Source organism: Portunus trituberculatus, chromosome 38 (assembly GCF_017591435.1).
Source record: "Portunus trituberculatus isolate SZX2019 chromosome 38, ASM1759143v1, whole genome shotgun sequence".
Classification (NCBI taxonomy): Eukaryota; Metazoa; Arthropoda; class Malacostraca; order Decapoda; family Portunidae; genus Portunus; species Portunus trituberculatus.
In genome coordinates, this window is record NC_059292.1 from 7199486 (window position 1) to 7222901 (window position 23416).

Sequence of the window (23416 nt, forward strand, 5' to 3'; positions counted from 1 at the left end):
TCGTGTTTATGAAACTGTCAGACCTTAATGGAAGGGACGCTGAGCTAGGCCTCCATGACGAGGAAATGTGACCGCAGAGGTCACGGGGAGATAAGAGTGTGTGTGTGTGTGTTTTTTTGTATGGGTGAGGGCACTGGCCAGCCCTGGGATAATTGTCATACGGTACCGTGTAAATAAATGCATGCATGTGTGAATTACTTGTAGCCAGCATTATTAGGGATATATTGGTAATTAGCGGTTAAGGTAGATAGCGTTACCTAATAAGCTGAAATAGACTCATAAGAACATTGCCTGGCAGGTGCGACGGCACAGGAGGCGTGGTTTGTGGGGCACTGTGTGGCACCGATGAGGACAGAGGACAGGAGTGTAGCAAGAGACCTCGACGGAACAAGTCGTACTCTGGGGAGCAGTCAGAGAGTGAACGAGAGACAGAGAGACAGTGAAGTGCCTGACGAACTAACAAAGTGTTACCCGTACTTTGTTGCCGCTCCCTGCCCCGTTCTGTGCGCCGCAGCCACCTGTTCCCGGTGACTCGTGTGTAGTTGCTGTAATATAGAGAAATAAGGAAAAAGTGTTTCCTTCTCCCCACTCTGTGTGACTGAGCTGAGTGAGAGTGGGTGCTGTAGCAGCAGACAGCCAGGCCTGAGAGAGCAATCTGCCCGCCTCTCCACCCCAGCCGCGCCGCGCCACCCAGGTAAAGTCCTTTTCCCCCGACACACACGCCCCGAATCCCGAGGAGATTGTGAGGCGTCCCCCTCCCTGAAGAAGAAGCTAAAGGAGGGTCGCAGCAGTATATTGTTCTCTGGCCAATATTCCGAAAAACCTCCATTTTTTAAGACTATAAAGATCATTAGCAGGGTTACTCCTTTTGATAATTTAGAAACTTTGCTAATGTCTCTAGAACAGTAAAAAAAATAATAATAATAATAAATAAAAAAAAGAAAAAAGAAAAAAAGAAAATCCATGGAACTTCAATCAGCGAGCCGGAGGTGTGGCGCAGACCAACCCAGACCAAGACCCAGAGTTCAACACAACAAACAACGTAGTGGCGACAGCCGACAGTGCGATGTGAGGCACGGAATCCCATCATCCAGCTCTAGAAGACCTAACTGCTACAATGGCTCTTATACTACGTGGATCGGTCCGTGCCCTCCAGGCGGCAGCGCAGCACATTGCATCAAGTGAGAACATGTGAACAGCTGAGTAGTGTTGGTAGCAGATGCAGGTGCCGGTGTGTCGTTGCCTTTCCTTTCCTCTCATGGGAAGGAAAAGTGTAAAAGGAGGAAGCTTCGCTCGTGTGTAGGTGCCTCCCTAATGTTACTTCTGGCACTGTTCCTGAGAAGCCTCGATTCCCGGCTCCCACTTCGCAGCTCTTCCACTCAGCAGATTTGACGTCACATATGAATTCAGCCTTGCCTTTTTATTCTGCTTTTCTGTCCATTAAGTTCTTTTATCAAAGAAATCCTCGCACGCGCTCGCTTCGATTCCTGGCTTCCCCTTCGCATCTCCTCCACCCAGCTGATTTGGTCAACGAGAAAGAGAGAAATATGGTAACGAATAAGGGAATGAGAGAGAGAGAATATAGTAACGAATAAGGGGATAGGAGGAAATGGTAATAAAACATTAGATATAAAGAAAATGGGTAATAGATAGGGGAAGAGGAATAAAACAGGAGATGAAGGAAAACAAGAGAACAAGGGATGAATGAGAGTAAAACTAAGGGAAATAAAAGGAACAAAGGGATTATAAGTGGAGGAAGCAATTTTATGTAGTAAGACAAGTTTTTTTTTCCTTTTTCCTGCATTCATACAGGCAACTTAAAAGGAATAAAGGGATAATAAATGGAGGAAGTACTTTTACTTTTAACAAGATGGCGAGTCTCTCTCTCTCTCTCTCTCTCTCTCTCTCTCTCTCTCTCTCTCTCTCTCTCTCTCTCTCTCTCTCTCTCTCATTGACCAATAGTGTGGTTTCATATATGTGACATCAAATGAGCTGGGTGGAGGAGCTGCCAAGGGGAGACCCAGGAATAGAGGCGAGCGCATGGGACAGTTTCTTTGCGAGAGTGCCGTTCTTTTATCTTTACATATATTTCATTATTTCATTGGTATCTTGTATTCAATGTTCACTAAAAAGTACATACTTGTCCTATAATGTGTTCTTGTTTTGTTGATGGTCCTTTCCGTCACACCACACTTACTGATTCTTTGTATTTGTGATTTTTTTGTGTGTGTTCCCACAGCACTTTAGTGCTCTGCAGGATCCTTATATCTTATTATTATTTCTTTTGTCATCAATTTGTATGATTATCTATCTGGTGAATAACCACACCATCTCGCCTTGCTTGAATCGTAGTTACAAGGTAGCTTGCTGCCAAATGGCTCCTACTGGTAATTGGCAATTAAGCTATAGGCAGTAGATCAATCTTTTGGCTAAACAGCTACCCACCCCTAGGCAAGGGGCTGGTAGTGGAACCTTATTTCCTCCTTCCTGGATCGTAGCCTGCAGAGTAATGGGTATCTGCTGGTTCTGTTACCTGAACAGCTTTACTGATGGAGAGTCTGCTTGGCTTGTCGGATTCTCTATCCTGGCTGGGCAAGAGCTGTGTGAGGCATTTACTATGTCCTTAGTACAACCCACTAATCCAGGGATAAGTAGAATCACTTTCATTGTCCAGGATGACCTCTCCACTGCATGAAGTCAAGGCCCATGTTCCTCAGAGCTCATTGGGGTATTGACCTTAACTTAGGTTATATTGAATGGGTGTGGCACCAACTGCCTGCCCCCCCACCCAGCTGGAAAGGTAAGCTCGTGGCTATGAGCTTGTCTTGGCTGTCAGGATGTTGTTGTAGGGTCATTAAACCTGCTAATCGGTGAGTTAGCTTACTGCAGATCCAGAGGGATAGTCAACAAACTGGTCTCCTGGGTGTTATCCACAAACCTGAATCCTATATGGCATAAATCCTGGTTAGTAGGTTTTGCACCTTCCAGAGGACTTCATCCCATGAGTGGGGGCTGGGTGGCGTAGTTGGTTAACTAAGCCAGCTTGTGTTCGGGCCTCCAGTCTAAGCAGCTTGGGTTTGAATCCTTGCCAAATGTAGTTGTCCGGTGGGAGATGTAGCGTTCTCCTTAACCCTTGCGGTTCCTTATGACCTTAGCTGTTGCGGCGCCTAATGGAATAATTTTTCATTCCATGAGTCAAAGGTAAGATCATTGGTATGGCCACTTGCAATTCCTGAACTTGGCAAAGCTGTTGAAGAAATTGGCTGACTACCCAGGAGGATTTCTCCCCTTGGTACCATGTTTTAAAGTTCTAAACTCATTTATATGTTAACAATTCTTTGCCAATCTGGTGCAAGGCTGTTATGTAGTTTTGGGGCAGCAGATTGAAAGGACGAAAGCCAACACTTATTTTTAACTTGATTAACACTAACACCTATCTCTGGGATTCTCTCTCTCTCTCTCTCTCTCTCTCTCTCTCTCTCTCTCTCTCTCTCTCTCTCTCTCTCTCTCTCTCTCTCTCTCTCTCTCTCTCTCTTCTGATTAAAGTAGTATAAGAAAAATAAAGCTAACAAATTAAAAGAAGAACAAATCCAGACATAGTCTAACTTATAATCTGTGGTACAGCCCATCCAGCATAACAACTATCCTTAACTATGTAACAATTATGTATCGTATGGTAATTAAGATCGGTTTTATATGTAATTTCCCCAGGATCAATGAGCAGTGTAGCAGCTGGAAAATGGCAGATTGTTGGTTCAGCATGTATCACTCGTCCTCCAGTTGTGTGCCCTCCAATGACATCCTTGGAACAGCAATACTATGAGGTAGGAGATTTTGCATTGGCTGGGTTTTTAATGATACATTCAGAAACATTTCATTCTCTCACCATGAAAATTTTCGAAGGGCATAGAGTTGATCAGCCAGATTCTTGAGGGTTTTTCAGGTTACAGGAATACTCCGCTTAACGAACAGGATAGGGGGTGTCAAAGCTGTTCATAGAGCGGAAATTTGTTAAGCAGATGTGTACATTTTCCCATAGGAAATAATGGAAATAGGGGGGATGCGTTCTGGGCTGGTCCCCAACATACCACATGGGTTAAAAAAAATTATATATTTTTCTATTAGCTTTTTACAAATCTTACCCCCAAGAAAGGATTGTTTTGTAATGCATAAAGTGAAATCTTACATGGAATACCAAAAAATAAAGCAGAGATGAGATCGGCCACAGAAGAAGCGGAGACTCACGGCGACTCGGCCGCTTCTTCTTCTTCTTGTGACCCTTTTAGCTTGTGTGTTGTCTTTCACCACGATATTTATATTTCCACTCCTCTATTGCCTGCTATAATGGATATCATATAGTATTCATATATGCTCATGCCATGAGGATAACCTCGACTCCGTGACACTGAGTGATAGTGAATTACTAATGAAATACCACAGTATTTCATTAGTAATTAAATGCTTAATTTATATCTAACTTTTTTTTTATTAAACACATTAGGGTGCTGTACAGTACATTTTTGGAAATAAAAACACTTGCTTAATGCAGCTGTTGTGTGGTGCTTGTCCCTGTTCTTCTAAATTGTTGATACTGTTGATCTAGGGACACCCATTTGCGCTGCAACAACACTGTGAGCTATACTTGCCTCAAACTTTCTTATAAGCTCAAGCTTATCTTTGAAAGGCAGGAAATTGTGCTTCTTAGGGCTAGGGCTGGAGGCGGCTTTGTGCGGCAGGGACGAAGCGGCGTGGAGGCAGGAGGTGGAACAGTGGAGCATGGTCTGCTTGGACGTTGGCTGGGGCAAGAGTGACACAGATTAAGCAATTGGTTTACACTTCCGCCTGGCGGGGTGGCAGCGGATTTGACCGGGTGGGTGGCGCGCAAGATATGAATGTCAAATTGGCAAGTCAATCTGTCAAACCTTGAGGATTGGGCATTAATTAACTGAGTTCGAATTGGCGATAATTCAAACTGCGAATGGTCGAATCACAAGTATGTAATTTTGCTTTTCATCACTGCATTCATCATTCTAATAATTTTCTCACCAATATCAACTATTTAGTCCTGGGTATGACTATAAACTGCATCCGATGGTGAGGCTCTGATGGAAGACTTTTGGAGTTGTAGGGAAGGTGGAGTAACCCTTTAATCTGCCATTGCTCCCAGGTCCACTCTGACCTGGAGTGGTAGCACCTCCCTAGGGTTCCTGCTGCCTTAAAGAGTGTGCCTCTTTAGGCAAAGGCTAGAAGGAAAACTCTGAATCAAAATCACCTGCTGCCTTGCAGGTTATACCCTTCATAGACAAAGGCTAGGCCCACTGCCAATACAGGCAACCCCCACCCCACTTAACAAAGGTTCACACAAAGAAATTTCACTACAATGAAGGTTTCATTTTACTACCATCTGCTCGTTTAACGAACACCAAACTCATTTTAACGAAGTTTTATCCAGGTAATTTTTTCCAAGTTTGAAAGCCCCGCCATATCATGCAATCCAACAGGCTTTTGAATACACCAGCGCCTCTCGTGGACAACACGCGCACCACTCACTCCCCCTGTTCAAAACAATAACAACGTGAGCAGCAGCTTGTCTTCCCTCACTCAGCTTACCACCAAAATGCCCTGCAATGTCACCTAGCGTTGCTAAGAAGACCAGTAAGTCTCTTACTCTCGAAGTGAAGCTGGATATTATTCACGGACACGAGAGAGGCAAGAAAACTAATAGCATTGCTCGCCACCACCTTGACTCCATCTACTGTCTCTACTCTTTTCAAGTCAGCAGACTCTATTAAGAAAGCTGGTGAGACCGTATCTTTCTTGCAAGCTAAAAGAACCACCTGAACCCGTGACTCTACAATGAATAAAATGGAAAGCCTTGTGGAAATGTGGTACATAAGTTTTGTATGTGGTACAATGATGCGCACTTTGTTTACATTCCACAGGTTGCTGGTTAGCATCTTTCCTACTCCACTCTCCCTCCCTTCATGAATTTAAGATCATCAACATTATAAAGTTACGTACATACATATATTAGTGTACATTATAATGACTTAAATTAAACTGCCTTAACTTCATAATTTTTACTTTCATTAAACCTTTCACTGTACTATGATGCACTCTCGCTTTGTTTACTCTCAATGGAAGCTCAAGTCAGGGGTTAAACTTGTTATAATTGGTTTGCTTAACAAAGTTTCGCTTAATGAAGGTTTTTTTTAGGAACGTAACTCCTTCATTAAGTGGGGGTTGCCTGTACCTGTGGTTGGTGTAAGCAAGGGCATGCTACTGTAGAAATTTGCACCAATGAACAAATGATGACTGAAACAAAATCATTGCCCGTCCAACACCATTCTAAATGGGAAAATGCGGATGTTAAACAAAAATGATGATGATGATAATGATATCAACTATATTTCTTGTACTCTCAAATCGTTTTTGTATTATTGCATTGCTGTGACAAAAAATCACCACCAACACAATGTAGCATCATCTGATGAGTAGCATTAAATAATTGGTGAACTATTCCATCTGCTCCTTGTTATGTCCAGCCTTGGACCATCATGCAAACACTGAACAAAAGAGCTGATTGATTGTGGGATGAATTTGTCATGAGTATGACCATTGCTTAAGATTGAACCCATAACATAGATGATCAAGTTAAACATGTTTTGATGTGTTTTTAACCATATAGCTTTAATCTCTTGCTTGTCTAAAGTGTTTGAATCTATCCTGAATAGGAAGATTCTCAAACATCTGTCACTTCACTATCTTCTATCTGATTGCCAGTATGGCTTCCGTCAAGGTCGCTCTACTGGTGATGTACTGGCTTTCCTTACTGAGTCTTGGTCATCCTCTTTTAGAGATTCTGGTGAAACTTTTGCTGTAGCGTTAGACATATCAAAAGCTTTTGATAGAGTCTGGCATAAAGCTTTGATTTCAAAACTGCCCTCCTACGGCTTCTATCCTTCTCTCTGCAACTTTATCTCAAGTTTCCTTTCTGACCGTTCTATTGCTGCTGTGGTAGACGGCCACTGTTCTTCTCCTAAATCTATTAATAGTGGAGTTCCTCAGGGTTCTGTCCTGTCACCCACTCTCTATTATTCATTAATGACCTTCTTAACCAAACTTCTTGCCCTATCCACTCCTACGCTGATGATACCACCCTACATCTTTCCACGTCCTTTCAGAGACAACCAACCCTTCAGGAAGTCAACAGATCACGCAGGGACACCACAGACTCCTGATCTTTCTAAGATTTCCGATTGGGGCAGAGAAAATCTAGTAGTTTTCAATGCCTCAAAAACTCAATTCCTCCATCTATCAACTTGACACAACCTTCCAGACAACTATCCCCTCTTCAATGACACTCAACTGTCTCCCTCTTCCACACTGAATATCCTTGGTCTGTCCTTTACTCATAATCTTAACTGGAAACTTCACATCTCATCTCTTGTTAAAACAGCTTCTATGAAGTTAGGCGTTCTGAGGCGTCTCCACCAGTTTTTTCCTCCCTCCAACTTCTTACTCTATATAAGGGCCTTATCCGCCCCTGTATGGAGTACTCTTCGCATGTTTGGGGGTTCCAGTCACACAGTTTTACTAGATAGGGTGGAATCAAAAGCTTTTCGTCTCATCAACTCCTCCTCTGACTAACTGTCTTCAGCCTCTTTCTCACCGCCGAAATGTTGCATCTCTTTCTATCTTTTATCGCTATTTTCATGCTAACTGTTCTACTGATCTTGCTAACTGCATGCCGTCCCTCTTCCTGCAGCCTCGCTGCACAAGGCTTTCTTCTTCCTCTCATCCCTATTCTGTCCAACTCTCTAACACAAGAGTTAACCAGTACTTTGAATCATTCATACCTTTCACTGGTAAACTCTGGAACGCCCTCCCTGCATCTGTATTTCCGACTTCCTATGACTTGTCTTCTTTTAAGAGGGAGGTATCGAGGCAATTGCTCCTTGATTTTGGCTGACGTTTTTCCCTTTGTAGAGAGCCAGCACTCAAGTGGGCCTTTCTTTTAATCTTTTTTTACTTTTGCCCTTGGCTGGCTCTCTTCCCTTGAAATTTTTTATTTTTTATTTTTAAATATTAAAATGATTGTCAAGACCCTCGTGGATTTAAGTCAGCTACATTCAAACTTGTAAAGCCACAGCCAGTTTGTAATTACACTTCCATTTTCTTTTTTTTTCTTGACTTAAAAGGACTTTACCTTTACATCTTGAAGATTACCATTTGAATAAAATATTTATGTTAAAGGATATTTAGTTACATTTTTTGAGGATGAATAGAATGAAATAATTTTCTGACTAGAAATCAGACCATTATCACATTTGTAGTGTTTTCCTTTTAAAATTAGTTTTTTCCTGATTGTTTCAGATGATTACTACAATAGAGGAAGAGAATTCCCTGAAAAGTGACCATGAAATAAGAGTAGAGCAAGATAGAATAAATTTGGAAATTATGAAGACTGGGGAGGCTGATGAACTTGATCTTGAGGAAGCTTCTAAACAAACTGCCATAGAATTTGAAGATTCATGTTTAGAAGAGCTCAAATCTTTTGAATCTACTCATCTTGATAAAGGTAGAGTAGAAAATTTCAGTATATGAATCCTAATCACCTATGACTGCTCCACTATCTTGATTTTGCCATATTTGCTTGTTTTACATTTATGTACTTTCCTATTTTGTTCCCATAATTATTTTGTCCAGTGCTCCTGAATATTTTTGTTCTTTCATTTTAATTTCCCCTCAAGTCCTTTGATACAATACATCTTGTTATCACTTCCTTCAGTTATGTTTTCTAGTTTCATAACATGTTCATTCATTATTTTATTTATTTATTTATTTATTATTTATTTTTTATTGTGCATTTATGCATGCTGATCATTTGCAGTGTTCCTCTCAATTTCATATGCTTAACTTTTATGGCATTTGGTCAGTCAGTATGTATTTTTCATGCACGTAAATGTTATATTACATAGATTTAGACTATTAATTTTTCACTTGCTGAAACTAAGATCATGAGCCATAGCAAATGGGAAATATTTTCAGTGAATCATGAAGTGAAGGATATTAAGAGCATCAATCGTGCCCTTGAGAGGTCTTTGATTCTTGTGGTAAAGCAGAAGGTTGGTGCTGCTGAGGAATGGGTCTTTCCACACACACCTTGGCAGCCTGGAGAGACACTTAGACAGGTGAATTATTACTTTATTGTTTAATTCTTCATAGAAATATGGGCATTTTTTTCTCTGAGACTATGTATTCATCAAAATATGTAAATTATTCAGCAAAATTGTGCAATTAATGATGTCATGTGCTTTCAGACTTGTGAGCGATTAGTTCAAGAGACTTGTGGAAGTGACCTGAAGGTGAAATTTTTGGGCAATGCCCCTTGTGGGTTTTATAAGTACAAGTACCCCAAAACAGTTCGTAAAGAAGGTTTCATTGGGGCTAAGGTTTGTAAATCTTTTCTGACTTCCATTATCTTTAAATCTTTTTCTTGTTAGATGCAATAAATTTTTTTGATATATGATATGTCATAGGACTAAGTTTCTTAATTTATTAATAATATAGTTGATGATATGGCAGCCCCTTTGTCCATAACAGTGATGTCCAAACTATCTGTGCTGAAAAAATATTTTTGATTCATAAATTTGTGTCTATAACTTTAATTATGCGTTTCTCTTTCTTTCAGGTCTTCTTCTACAAATGTCAAGTGAGGAACAAAGATGGGTCTGTTATACCTGGAACAAACATTGTTGACCACCAATGGCTAACACAAGATGAGTTAGATACCAGGCTCAAACAGTCTTATGCCAAGTCCATTTCAAAATTTCTGGTTTCTGATAGATAGAAGACAAATTAGTTTTTAGCATTTGTAGCATATTTGCCTAATTTAACAAATGCAGAAGTCTTGTAAATAGTGCAGTCAGCCCAAATAACTCGTATATAAGTCAAAAGTTATTTTCAGCAATCCCCTTTTTCTTAGAAAAAAATGCCTTAAGTCTCAACAGTGTAGCAAAAGTGGAATCAAAGTAAAAGAAATGATCTGAAAGAATAGAACAGAAATCAAATATTTTGTGAGAACAGTTGAAGGTAAAATGTGATGAATAAAAATTTATGTATAGGCAGCAAGTTATTAGTGTATTTGCACTTTGGGCTTTGAGAATAGAACACAATATCAGTGATGATACAAGTACATGTTTAATAAACTATATTTCATGTATTGTTTATTTGCTTCAATCAACTGTTTAAGTAGTGAATCTGCTTTCCTGATACCCTAGAGCCATCTCTTTGTAAAGAACACTTTACAACACTATCTTAAAAAAAACCTCATTATACACTGTGACTTGATACACCTCCACTACATAAAACTGTCATTCCTTATCTTCCTTTACTACAACAGTGACATATTAGATTTTGACCTAAATAACCTAAATATCTTCCACTAAAGTCTTATGAAAGTGATTTAAATGGATGCTGAAACTTTTTGGAATATGCACTTCAAGTTTATATTGACTCTTTAATTTTTTGTAGGGCATTTTAGGATGCCAGAAGTGTTGAAGGATGGTGTGTGGCAGAAATTGAAATTTAGTGCTCCATGAAATTCCTCTTTCCTTCATGTTCACTGCTTACCTGCAGGAAGATAAGAGGGTTAAATGCAGCTACAATAATATGTAAAATGATTAGGTGTAATTGAAACAAAATATAATACAAATAATATAATAGAGGAGGAAAATTGAAAAAAATAGTTGAGGAAAAAGATGTATCGTAGATGGAATTAAATACAGGAATTACTATCATCACTACTACAACATCATCTAACACACCTTCAATAGTGCTTTCATCTCCTGTACAATCCTCCTTGCTCCTCCACACAAACCGTGCATCCTATTCATTCCTCTCTGCAGTCCATCACTACCTCCCTCTTCTTGCGTGTCTGCTGCTGTCATTAGCAAATCAGCTACAGAACGCCGTCTTCTACCTGGGGGAAAGACTACTACCTGGGGGGAAAAAAGTGATAAGTAGGAAAATCAGGGAAAAAGATATGGGAAGGGAAGGTTCAAAAGTAGGATTTGATGTGAAAGTAAGGTGGTGCAGTTAAAAAAAGGGGAAAAAATGGGATATAGTGGAAGAGGAAATAAAAACGAGAAAGTGTGTGTAAATAATAGAGAAAGGAATTATGATAGTTTGGTTATAGAAGAGGATATTATACTACCTGCTTAATTTAATCTAAAAAGTATATAAACAGGTTGTAAAAATAATATCAAATGTGACTCACCTGGTTGGCATTCTGTGTGTTGAGATTGGCATTAACATTATTGTTATTGATGTCGTTGTTAGCATTGACATTATTGTTGTCATTGTTGTTGTTGATGTTGTTGTTAACATTAAGGATGAGAGTGACAAGACCAGTGGCAAAGCTGAGGAAGTTAAAAGTATTAAAGCCTCCTAAAAGTCCATGAATGAGTGCACATTCTCTCACTTTTTCATTCCCTCTTCCAGGCATGTAGATGATGGCTGGACTGGCTGCTCTCTCCCTTCTCCTTTTAATCCCCAATGCCTCTCTCTTCACTATGTTTCTCAGTTCCTTTCTCTCCTCTTCCCCTATCAATGGTGTTTCACCCATTCCTTTCTTCTGTGTTTCTCTTGCTATTCCTTTTGCTCTCTTTTCAGTTTGCAGTTTCCCTCTTCTTTCATCAGTTTTCTCTCCACTCCTACTCATATTCTCATCATTACTTTGTGTTCCTCTTTTCTCATATTTTCTCTCTTCCCTCACTGGTCTTATGTTTTTATCTGAGTGTAGAATTTCTCTCTTCTCTTCTTGTCCCTCTGCTGGCCTCACATATCTCGCTCTTCGGTCAGTACTTTGTTCACCTTTTTTTGCCATTATATCTCCTTCCTCATGGTGCCCACCATACTTGGAAGGCAAAATTTCTGTTGTTTTTGGAGTTCCATTAAGTTTTATATGAGTGGTTATGATGTTATTAAACCTTGTTTCTATGCTTACTATGTTATTCATTATTACTTTTGCTGTTTTCTCCTCTTCTTTTTTGTTCTTAATTTGCTCCTCCCTCTTTATTATTTTCCTTGGTTTAATATAGAAGGATTTTGCACTGTTGTGTTCACTCCCTTTTATTATTTTATTTAGCTTTTCTTTTTGTGTTTCATATCTAATTCGCTCTTCTTTTTGTTCTTGTTCTTTGCTGGTATTTGTGATGTGGTTCCACAGCTTCAGGTGATCTGTAAGCATGACCTCCAGTTCGTATGCAAGTCTTCGGTGTTCTACTTCAGTTAGAGGACAAGGAGAGTGATGTGGTGGAAGCGCCAGTGATGGTAAAGCTTGAACCATCACCACCACCAACACCATAATGTGAACAATCCACATTTGTTACTAATCTGGAAATGAACAAGTGAATAAATAAATAATGATGTGTATGTGAAGAGAGAGTGAGAGAGACTCATCTTACAGACCTTTAACTTTTATCAATGTTTCTTTTTCTTTTAGTTAGTTTATTGGCAACTCACTTATAATCATATTTTATCACAAGTTTTGTTCTCCATTAATTCCCCCTTTTGACAATTTTTATTTAGCTCTACTATGGTAAATGATCTATGTATCATAAAACTACTTTATTATGGGATCCACACTTTACATTGTGATCTATAACAAGGAAAGCTACACTTTTTTTTTTTCGCCTTTTAGCATCAAGAGACAAGGAAAACATTTGTCTTAGACTTACAGACAGTGTGATTTATTATATAATGTACATATTTCATATGATTTCATACATGAATAGATTGGTAGAGGTAGCAAAACAATTCATGATTGATTTATTGTGTGTCACGAAGTTTCCATGCTAAGCACTAAAGAAGAGCCAGTAAAAAGTGACAATCGCAGTCATGGTGTGCTGAAAATACAACAGAAGTAAAATGCTGCAGGATTGTGTTCCAGAATGAAATGATAATGAGGATGAGGCAGAAAACAACCTATAACATGGAAGATGAATTGATGGTCCTGGATGTTTGAATTGAAGGATTCAAAGAAGAAATTTAATAATTTAAATCATCATCTTGTAACTGTCAACTATCAGCAACATTATGCTGATCCAAACACTGGACCAAACACTGAAGCAACTGAAAGAAGCTGGTGGGGAGAGGTGCATGTAAAAACTACCTTCACTTGCACTTTGATTATTCCCGTTGGTGTATGATTTCTAATAACATAAAAAAAAAAAAAAAAAAAAAAAATGCTATAGGTGGCACTTGTATAAAACATGCAAAATGCAAATTTACTTCTACTCATCCTCCTTATCCAGATATATATCTAACATCAGAGATGGGCTCTTTTTTTAAAAATCACTACAATTACCTCCTCTACCCTGGTTAGCTGAAACTGCTACCACTACTAGCAATACTTCAAAATCACGAAAACTCTACTGCTACTCCACTGTGGCTACTTTTATTATAAAACACTACCAGAACAAATAGCTCTACATATTATATTATTTTTTGTTAATAGACTTCAAGAAAAATTTCTGTTTATCTGTATATTACACCTAAAACTTGCAGTTTTATTGTGATATATCAAAAATAGAAAACAGTTGTGATACAAGTTTTTAATTTTTTGAGTCCGCCACCCACTACTTCACTATATTTTGCTTACAGTAAACGCTAACACAACTCCGCTACCATTGTATAAGAGCCCGCAAGTGGTGGAGTAGATAACGGACTGAAATATCAGTCATATTTGTCAAGTTACTGTGGTGTTTTGCCACAAGATTTTGTGTTAGAGACCATAAATTTTTACATACAACAGTAATGAAACTATAAGAAAAGGAAGACACACCCAAGGACTGACAAGCTTGACCCAATGTGTTGGGAGAGGTGTTGTATATAATAGAGTTGAAAAGGGGAATTTATTTCAAATTGTTTAAAACAAAAACTAAAAATACATACACATTGCATGCAGAGAAAAAAATGTAAGATTTTCAACTTCCGTCATAAGACTTGAAAATCATAGAGGAAATTACGTAAAACTTACGCGGCAAAACGTAAGATTAGACAGGTATACCCAAGGAATATACTTAGTATAGAATTTTGGGTATGCCTGAGACTGCCCAGCTCTGTCTAATATTCTAAAGCTCTCTATAAACAAGGCACTACCACTAGATTACGGTTTCTATAAAGTCACATACAAACATGCGCACATTTATGGGCAGGAAACGTGCAAAGCACACACTAAATCTAACAACTCGGGTGTAAATTAGCTGCCTCACCTTAGTTCCATTGATCAGCTGACTTTTGTAAACTTTCAAACAGAAGCCATTTTTACATTCACCATCGTCAATTTTTATATTCAGATGAAAATTTAAATGACATTTGAAAATTTTCAGCCAAAATTCATTGAAGGCCATGATGGTCTGGGTGACACAGGGGAGGGGGGGGGAAGGTGACTATCTGGTCCAACCTGGGAACCGAGGCTGAGAACTGGCAGCAGGTCCTTCTTTTCCTTTGTGGCCTCTAGCTTCATAAATAGTCGTCCACCAGCAGCGCATCACACTAAGCAAGGGGTCGGCATAAGCAAGAAATTAATGTTTACCATTCACCAGCTAGATCAGTGGTTCCCAAACTATCTTACCTGACGCCCTCTTTTTGCTTCCAGTAGGCCTGCATGCCCCCTCTCCTCCATTGGAGTGACCGATGTAATTATAATTTGCATGTATGTAATGGCAGATACTTGTTCTTTAAATGATTTCATTACTCTAATTAAACAATTATTTTTGAGCAGATGATGTCATGCTCCCCCTTGCATCCTCCTTGTGCTGGCCTAGGAGTAGTGCGCCCCCAAGTTTGGGAACCACTGAGCTAGATGGTGCCATGAGGGGGCCTAAAGGGTAATAAGAGCTCCTTAATTGCACAGAGTCTAGTGGAGGGTGTGTACAAGTCCTTTGATTATGTTGGCACCAAGCTGAACAACTTGCTGTGAACAAGGAAATGCTGCACATCATGCACTTGGAACTGGCAGTATGAGGGGTTCTTTAAGGGAGAAAAGGACTCATTTCATGCATTTCATGACAGTGTTTAGGGAATGGTGTATGGTCTCTCTCTCTCTCTCTCTCTCCTGTTGCCAGTTCTGATACCACTCTCATTCAAAAGTTGTCTCCCTACAACATGGTGAGAGACCTGAGGTATAGAAGTAAGGCGTGTGGGAGAGGTGGCGGAATCAGACACTGTGAAATCACTGTCGCTCCCACCATCCGTTGTTGGTGACACAGTGACATAGAGCATATGTTTACTCCTGATGAGTGTTGCCAGCTCACAAGCAAAGAAAAAGGGAAGAAAATAGCCAAAATATTGCTGTAAAAGCCTAAACGCCTATTGACGTGCCCCGAGTCTTGTTTGATGAACATCTTTTTTTTTTTTTTTATGTAAGGAAGAGGGCCAGCCAAGGGAAAAAAAAAGAAAGTTAAAAAAAGGCCCACTTGAGTGCTGGCTCTCTAAAAAGTGTAAAAAGTGCCAAAACCGTCAGCCAATATTAGGGGAGCAAATGCCTCAATACCTCTCTCTTAAAAGAAGACAAGTTGTAGAAATTCGGAAATACAGATGCAGGGAGGGAGTTCCAGAGTTTACCAGTGAAAGGGATGAATGATTGAGAGTACTGGTTAACTCTTGCATTACAGAGTTGGACAGAATAGGGATGAGAGAAGAAGAAAGCCTTGTGCAGCGAGGCCGCAGGAGAAGGGGAGGCATGCAGTTAGCAAGATCAGTAGAACAGTTATCATGAAAATAGCGATAAAAGATTTTTTTTTTTTTTTTTTTTTTTTACAGTAAGGCCTATAGCACCTGTAGGCACACTTGAAGAGTGTATGGGAAGCGCTGTTCAGCTTCCACCCATTAGTGGCGCAGGCAATTTTATTTATAGTGGTACCCATATTAGGGCCCATATCATCACCCAAGCTCATCCTGAGTGTAATCACCTAGAGCCTGGGTATCATGGGGACATGTAGGTAACTTTAAACCACTTGACAAATGGCAAAGTGTTTTAAGGCTGTACATGGTGGGATTCGAACCTATGCGTGGACGTCTACCCGATCCCACGCTCACTACCTTATCCACTATGCCACCGCATAGTGGATGCAACATTTCGGCGGTGAGAAAGAGGCTGAAGACAGTTAGTGAGAGGAGGGGAGTTGATGAGACGAACAGCTTTCGATTCCACCCTATCAAGCAAAACTGTGTGACTGGAACCCCCCAAAACACGCGAAGAATACTCCACTCTTATAAGAATACTTACTCTGTATAAGGCCCTTATACAGAATAAGCAGTTGGAGGGGCGAGAAAAACTGGCAGAGACGCCTCAGAACACCTAACTTCATAGAAGCTGTTTTAGCAAGAGATGAGATGTGAAGTTTCCAGTTAAGATTATGAGCAAAGGACATACCGAGGATATTCATTGTGGAAGAGGGAGACAGTTGAGTGTCATTGAAGAAAAAGGGATAGTTGTCTGGAAGGTTGTGTCAAGTTGATAGATGGAGGAATTGAGTTTTTGAGGCATTGAAAACTACTAGATTTTCTCTGCCCCAATCGGAAATCTTAGAAAGATCGGAAGTCAGGCGTTTCATGGCGTCCCCGCGTGATCAGTTGACTTTCTGAAGGTTGGTCATCTCTGAAAGAACGTGGAAAGATGTAGTGTGGTATCATCAGCATAGGAGTGGATAGGGCAAGAAGTTTGGTTGAGAAGGTCATTAATGAATAATAGAAAGAGAGTGGGTGACAGGACAGAACCGTGAGGAACACCACTATTGACCCCATCGTTACCGACCTGTCAACTTTATATAAACAAGACGTTTCACTGCCAAACTGACTGCCCACGCACTCCTCCGCATCGTCCATGTCTTCAGCTTCTTCTCACAAACACCCTGTTCACACTATATTATTTATTTTTATGTTTTCTATCAGAGAAACCCCACAACATGTCATTTGAGTAAAAAAAAAATATGCAGTACGTGTGTTGGTCCAGAGACACAGAGCAGCAATCACATCTTTCCCCATGAATAACTGAAAACAGTGTAGATCACTCATAGCACTAACTTTATGATGTAGAATAATACTAGGATGTATATCAGGAAAATCAGTGTTACATGTAGGTAGAGGGTTAGGTCTGGTGTCAGAGAATGGGTCTGAAAGAAGTGTGAAATCTGTTTGTCTACCAGCAGCTGTGGGGGGTGAGGCAGGAGGGCTGCATGACAGGCCACTGCTTGCGGACAACGTCTCAATACTCTCGTCACCGCTGCTAGCATCACTCTCTACATCACTGATAGCTTCAGGATCAAACAAAGTATCATCACCTTCCATTGAGTCATCAGACCCCCCAAATTCACTTATTGTCCCACCATCATATTCATCTTCACTGTCAGTTGTATAGATATCCATAATTGCGAAGTAAATCCGCGCGTGCTACCACAAAAAAACTTCAGGCAGCACTGAAAAGAAGCTAGAGAATATCGCATTGCGGCACTCGACAAGCATGTGTTGCCATACGTAGGTCAGAAAATATGATGTTTAAAAAAAATATATAATATGATGATTGGTCTTCACAAATTACGTCACAGCACTGACAATAACTCATTGGTCAAAGTTTATGACGTTTCAAACCGTCCCACGAATGGCTGCAGCCTTATGTTTGTAAACACAAACACTTGCCAACATGTGGGTAGAAATAACCCAGAAACCGAGGCCTTGAGAGCCCTCAATACACACAGCTTATAACCGTGGCATGTGCGTTTCAAGGGGAGCGCGCTCAGTTCCTGGCGCGTGAACTCAGCCGTGACACGCACGTGTCACAAAACACACATCCGGTACTGAAGGGGTTAATAGATTTAGGAGAAGAACAGTAGCTGTCTACCACAGCAGCAATAGAGCGGTCAGAAAGGAAACTTGAGATAAAGTTGCAGAGAGAAGGATAGAAGCCATAGGAGGGCAGTTTTGAAATCAAAGCTTTATGCCAGACTCTATCAAAAGCTTTTGATATGTCTAAAGCTACAGCAAAAGTTTGACCGAAATCTCTAAAAGAGGATGACCAAGACTCAGTAAGGAAAGCCAGAAGATCACCAGTAGAGTGACCTTGACGGAAGCCATACTGGTGATCAGATAGAAGATTGTGAAGTGACAGATGTTTGAGAATCTTCCTATTCAGGATAGATTCAAAAACTTTAGACAAGCAAGAGATTAAAGCTATAGGACGGTAGTTTGAGGGGTTAAAACGGTCACCCTTTTTAGGAACAGGCTGAATGTAGGCGAACTTCTAGCAGGAAGGAAAGGTAGAAGTCGATAGACAAAGTTGGAAGAGTTTGGCCAGGCAAGGTGCAAGCACAGAAGCACAGTTTTTGAGAACAATAGGAGGGACCCCATCAGGTCCATAAGCCTTCCGAGGGTTTAGGCCAGCAAGGGCATGGAAAACATCATTACGAAGAATTTTGATTGTAGACATGAAATAGTCAGAGGGAGGAGGAGAGGAGGACAAGCCCAGAATCGTCCAAGGTGGAGTTGTGAGCAAAGGTTTGAGAAAAGAGTTCAGCTTTAGAGACAGAAGAGATGGCAGTGGTGCCATCAGGATGAAATAAAGGAGGAAAGATGAAGAAGTGAAGTTATTTGAGATGTTTTTGGCTAGATGCCAGAAGTCACGAGGAGAGTTTGAGTTTGAAAGATTTTGACATTTCCTATTTATGAAAGAGTGTTTGGCAAGTTGAAGAACAGACTTGGCATGATTCCGGGCAGAGATATAAAGTGCATGAGATTCAGGAGATGGAAGGCTCAAGTACCTTTTGTGGGCAACCTCTCTATCATGTATAGCACGAGAACAGGCTGAGTTAAACCAAGGTTTAGAAGGTTTAGGTTGAGAAAAGAATGAGGAATGTACGCCTCCATGCCAGATACTAACACCTCTGTTATGCGTTCAGCACAAAGAGATGGGTCTCTGACACGGAAGCAATAATCATTCCAGGAAAATCAGCATAATACCTCCTCAGGTCCCCCAACTGGCAGAGGCAAAACGCCAGAGGCACCTTCGCTTTGGGGATCCTGCGGAGGGATTGGAAAAATAGGACAAGATACAGAAATGAGATTGTGATCGGAGGAGCCCAACGGAGATGAAAGGGTGACAGCATAAGCAGAAGGGTTAGAGGTGAGGAAGAGATCAAGAATGTTGGGCGTGTCTCCAAGACGGTCAGGAATACGAGTAGGGTGTTGCACCAGTTGCTCTAGGTCATGGAGGATAGCAAAGTTGAAGGCTAGTTCACCAGGGTGGTCAGTGAAGGGAGAGGAAAGCCAAAGCTGGTGGTGAACATTGAAATCTCCAAGAATGGAAATCTCAGCGAAAGGGTAGAGGGACAGAATGTGCTCCACTTTAGAAGTTAAGTAGTCGAAGAAATTACTATAGTCAGAAGAGTTAGGGGAGAGATAAACAGCACAGATGAATTTAGTTTGAGAGTGACTGTTAAGTCGTAGCCAGATGGTGGAAAATTCGGAAGACTCAAGAGCGTGGGCACGAGAGCAAGTTAAGTCGTTGCGTACATAGACGCAACATCCAGCTTTGGAATGAAAATGAGAATAGAGAAAGTAGGAGGGAACAGAGAAGGGGCTACTGTCAGTTGCCTCAGACAGCTGTGTTTCGGTGAGGAAAAGAAGATGAGGTTTAGTAGAGGAGGGGTGGTGTTCCACAGATTGAAAATTAGATCTAAGACTGCAAATGTTGCAGAAGTTAATGTAGAAAAAGTTGAGGGAGGTGTCAAGGCATTTGGGGTCTTTAACAGGAGAGGTGTTCGACCTGGGGACATTTTGGTCCCTCCCAGAGGGGACTCCGAGGCGTTGTTTATTTTGGGTCCCATTTTTCTTTTGAATTTTTATTTGAAGTGAAGGGTGTATATGTGGTAAGTGTATGTAGTTTTGTGTGAAGAAGGAGAGTTGTCTTTAGAGGGTAGGCTGTGACTGCCCCCTTGAGTTGTGAGACACAAAGGGAAACATTCAGCAAGATCACAACTAGCTTTAATGGAAGGTTCACAGCACCTCCTGAACTAGTGCTATTAGATCTCACTGGGAGTAAGTTATTGTTTAGGTAGGAGTCTACTACTTCCTCCTATCGATGTGTCCTGAGTTTTGTGGGTTAAGTTGTTATTTGGGGCAATTTATATCATGCATAAAATAAACATTGTATTTATCTTATATTAAATCTATATTTGGTTGGTATTTAAAGCATGTTAATTTTTTGGGGGAGTAAATTCGTATCACAAGAACAAACTAATTATATTTCCATTAATTTCTATGGGAAAAATTTATTTGATATGCAATTTTTTTTATATACAACAATCGTCACGGGACGAATTAAATTCGTATGTTGAGGTACCACTGTATTGTTTTTGTGGGAACTGGAATCACATTGTAGAAACCCATGCATCATTGTGGAATCGCATTGTTATTGTGGAAACTCACATTGCTGTTGTGCAATCACATTGTTATCATGGAAACTCATATCATTATGGAATCACATCATTATCATGAAAACTTGTATCTTCATTGTGGAAACTGGAATTGCATCATTATCATGGAAACTCGTATCGTTATCATGGGAACTTGTAATACTGCCGTGGAAAATGGAATCACATCATTATCTTGGAAACCCATATCATTATCATGAAACCGCATCCTTACTGCAGGAATTTGTATCATTATCGTGGAAACTGGAATCACATTGTTATCGTGGAAACTTGTATTGTTATTGTGGAAATTGGAATAGCTTCATTATCTTTGCTACACGCATGTAATTATTATTTATTTATTTATTTATCATAACATCAAATTCGTTATTATTATTTTTACTTATAGAGCATATAAAGTAAGCCATTATAATGCCTATACCCAGCAGTACAATTAAATCCTCTATGATAAGAACTTTAACACAGCTCAATATTTTTTACTAACATATACTGTGTAATTTTCAGAGATGAAGCAACACTGTTTCACATTGATGTGGAAAAGGATGTAAATACTTTTCCACATCAATGTGAAATTTAGTGTTAGAATTTCTAAAATCTCTGTACTTCAGTTGCAAACCCACTGAGATTATTTTCATTGGGGTTTTAATGTATTTGTAGTAATACCTGATACATAATTCAGTTATTGGCTCTGCCTCTTTATGTTTCACTGTTGCTTTGTTTCATATATATGAAGACTATGTCATCTACAAACACACCTGCAAAATTGAGGACTGTGGACCTCAAACTTATACAGGTAGTCCTTGATTTATACGGTAGATGTGGTCGAGAAGGGACCATATAAAGTAAAAATTGTATAAAGTAAGGAATGAATACCCAACTCCCTAGACTTTTTTTTTTTAGTATAAAAGAGCAGACCTGAGCTTTGTACAGTACCTCCAGTCCCTTTCCATCAAGCAGCCACGCGATCCTCATGAGCGTGACTCCCAGCACATCCACTTCGTCCCTTGGTTGAACAGCCTCGCCCTCCTGGGCGAGGCTTCAGGGGCGTCCTCGCACCACTACCACTACCATCACCATCACTACCACCACCGCCACCACCACTAGACTTTGAAGGATGTGTTCAAAATAAAATAATCTTTCACTGTACGTATACATTTTGCATTAAACACATTTCTATTATGCTTATTAATGCTTTTATTAATAAACTTACAAAGACATAAAAATTACTATGAAAAAGGAAAATGTTTAAACAAAAAATTATTTTATTAGTACCTTCTTCCTCTATTTTGCTACTTCCTCCTCTGATGTGTCACTATTGTCGTCGTCTGTCTCCGATCCTATTACTTGACTTGGTGTGTGCGTTCTGAAGAAGTTTGTTATCGATTGCTGTTTTTTTCTTTTGTTGTTTTTCTTTGAGAAGAACCTCATAGCATGTCATTTTTTCCATGACCCCTCTGATGACGGCGGTGGTTCTTTCAATATTTGGGTAATTTTCTTTGAGAATTTTCTTTGACTGCACCAACAAATCCATACACTCAGACAAGTTGGCTGCTGTGAGGGCTTGCTCCAGTGTATGTCTTCCTTGCTCTATTGGGCGTATCACCGCCAGCTGGAGATGCAGAAGGGCGCTTGTGAGCCATGGTAAACACTGGGCACGAGAAAGGGAGATGTTGCCACAACCACGTGTAGGTAAACAATGAGGCTGCTTGGCGCACAATTCCGAACTAAATAGCTGCGGGAATTTTAACTTTCTTGAAACCATATAATTCTGAGGAATTTGTACAATGTGATGAATAACCCCTAATTTTGGACACCGTATAAAGTAGATTCATATAAATCGAGGACTACCTGTATTGGGATGACATGGACAACCTTGTCGAGGAGACTCACCTGCCACCTACAGAAAGGAATGATAAAAAAACACTACACAACGGCACATAAAACCACCGCTACAAGGAAACACCTGGAAGAAAATACTACCATCATCGACCATGAAAGGCCCCCACACCGCCTACTATTCCTGGAATCATTATACATAGCACAAGAAAAACCAGTTATGAACTAACAAACACAAGATCTATAGATATTACCTACACAGAAAAGAAAACCAACACGACGTGTCACCACAGTGAGCCCGCCACCCACAACACAGAACCAGCCAATCACATTGCTGCCTCCACTGCAACTGACTATGCAGTGAGCCAACTAATCAGGTTGTGCCAAATCACGGCTACCATCTACCTGATCCACTCACAGGATATATGAGCCGCAATAGCCATACATGACACATTCTGTCTGAAGATGTTCCCTGAAGAGGAATGAAACTTTGCTACAAACTCTACTTCTGAAAATCTCATTGGGACTTTTTCTGTTCAAGAGAAACAATTGATTAGACAAATGGAAAAGACAGCAAAAATTTAATAGTGCTAAAGTTGCTCATGCCTTTAACATCATCTGTAAGACAGAAAATTTACTCCCTGGCTACACTAAAATATACATATATATATATATATATATATATATATATATATATATATATATATATATATATATATATATATATATATATATATATATATATATATATAGGCAACCCCCGTTTAATGAAGGGGTTATGTTCCTAAAAAAAAACTTCGTTAAGCAAATTTTTATTAAGCGAACCAATTATAACAAGTTTAACCCCTGACTTGAGCTTCCATTGAGAGTAAACAAAGCAGGAGTGCATCCTAGTACAGTAAAAGGTCTAATAAAAGTAAAAATTATGAAGTTAAACATTTAAGCAGTTTCATTTAAGACCAAGTCATTATAATGTACCCTAATGTATGTATGTAAGTAACTTTATAATGTTGATGATCTTAAATTTATGAAGGGAGGGAGAGTGGAGTAGGAAAGATGCTAACCAGCAACCTGTGGAATGTAAA

The 23416-nt window shown here is 39.9% G+C and overlaps 2 protein-coding genes across 3 annotated transcripts in view; one reads left to right on the forward strand and one right to left on the reverse strand.

Annotated features, from left to right (window-relative positions):
- The first annotated feature begins 1006 nt into the window (after positions 1-1006).
- LOC123515022 (39S ribosomal protein L46, mitochondrial-like) lies at positions 1007-10225 on the forward strand. Its single transcript, XM_045273391.1, has 6 exons — positions 1007-1181; positions 3712-3824; positions 8377-8581; positions 9052-9194; positions 9324-9455; positions 9695-10225. The coding sequence occupies exons 1-6, from the start codon at positions 1118-1120 to the stop codon at positions 9851-9853; spliced, it is 816 nt and encodes a 271-aa protein (XP_045129326.1). The 5' UTR covers positions 1007-1117; the 3' UTR covers positions 9854-10225.
- Positions 10226-10278: 53 nt separating this feature from the next.
- Positions 10279-23416, reverse strand: part of LOC123515020 (myb-like protein W) — a 15631-nt gene continuing 2493 nt past the window's right edge. The window contains exons 2-4 of one of the 2 annotated variants that reach the window (XM_045273390.1): positions 11282-12399; positions 10830-11003; positions 10279-10635 (exon numbers count right to left, since the gene is read on the reverse strand). In XM_045273390.1, the coding sequence (XP_045129325.1) occupies positions 10591-10635; positions 10830-11003; positions 11282-12388 (1326 nt within the window). In that variant the 5' untranslated portion in view covers positions 12389-12399 and the 3' untranslated portion in view covers positions 10279-10590. Of the gene's footprint in view, positions 10636-10829; positions 11004-11281; positions 13146-23416 lie in introns of those variants that run through there. The other variant, XM_045273389.1, reaches the window with a different exon arrangement.

Coding starts and splice junctions, on each gene's coding strand:
- LOC123515022 (XM_045273391.1), top strand. CDS start 1,118: ATGGCTCTTATACTACGTGGATCGGTCCGTGCCCTCCAGGCGGCAGCG. Junction 8,582..9,051: donor ATCTACTCATCTTGATAAAG/GTAGAGTAGAAA, acceptor AAATATTTTCAG/TGAATCATGAAGTGAAGGAT. Junction 9,195..9,323: donor CTGGAGAGACACTTAGACAG/GTGAATTATTAC, acceptor ATGTGCTTTCAG/ACTTGTGAGCGATTAGTTCA.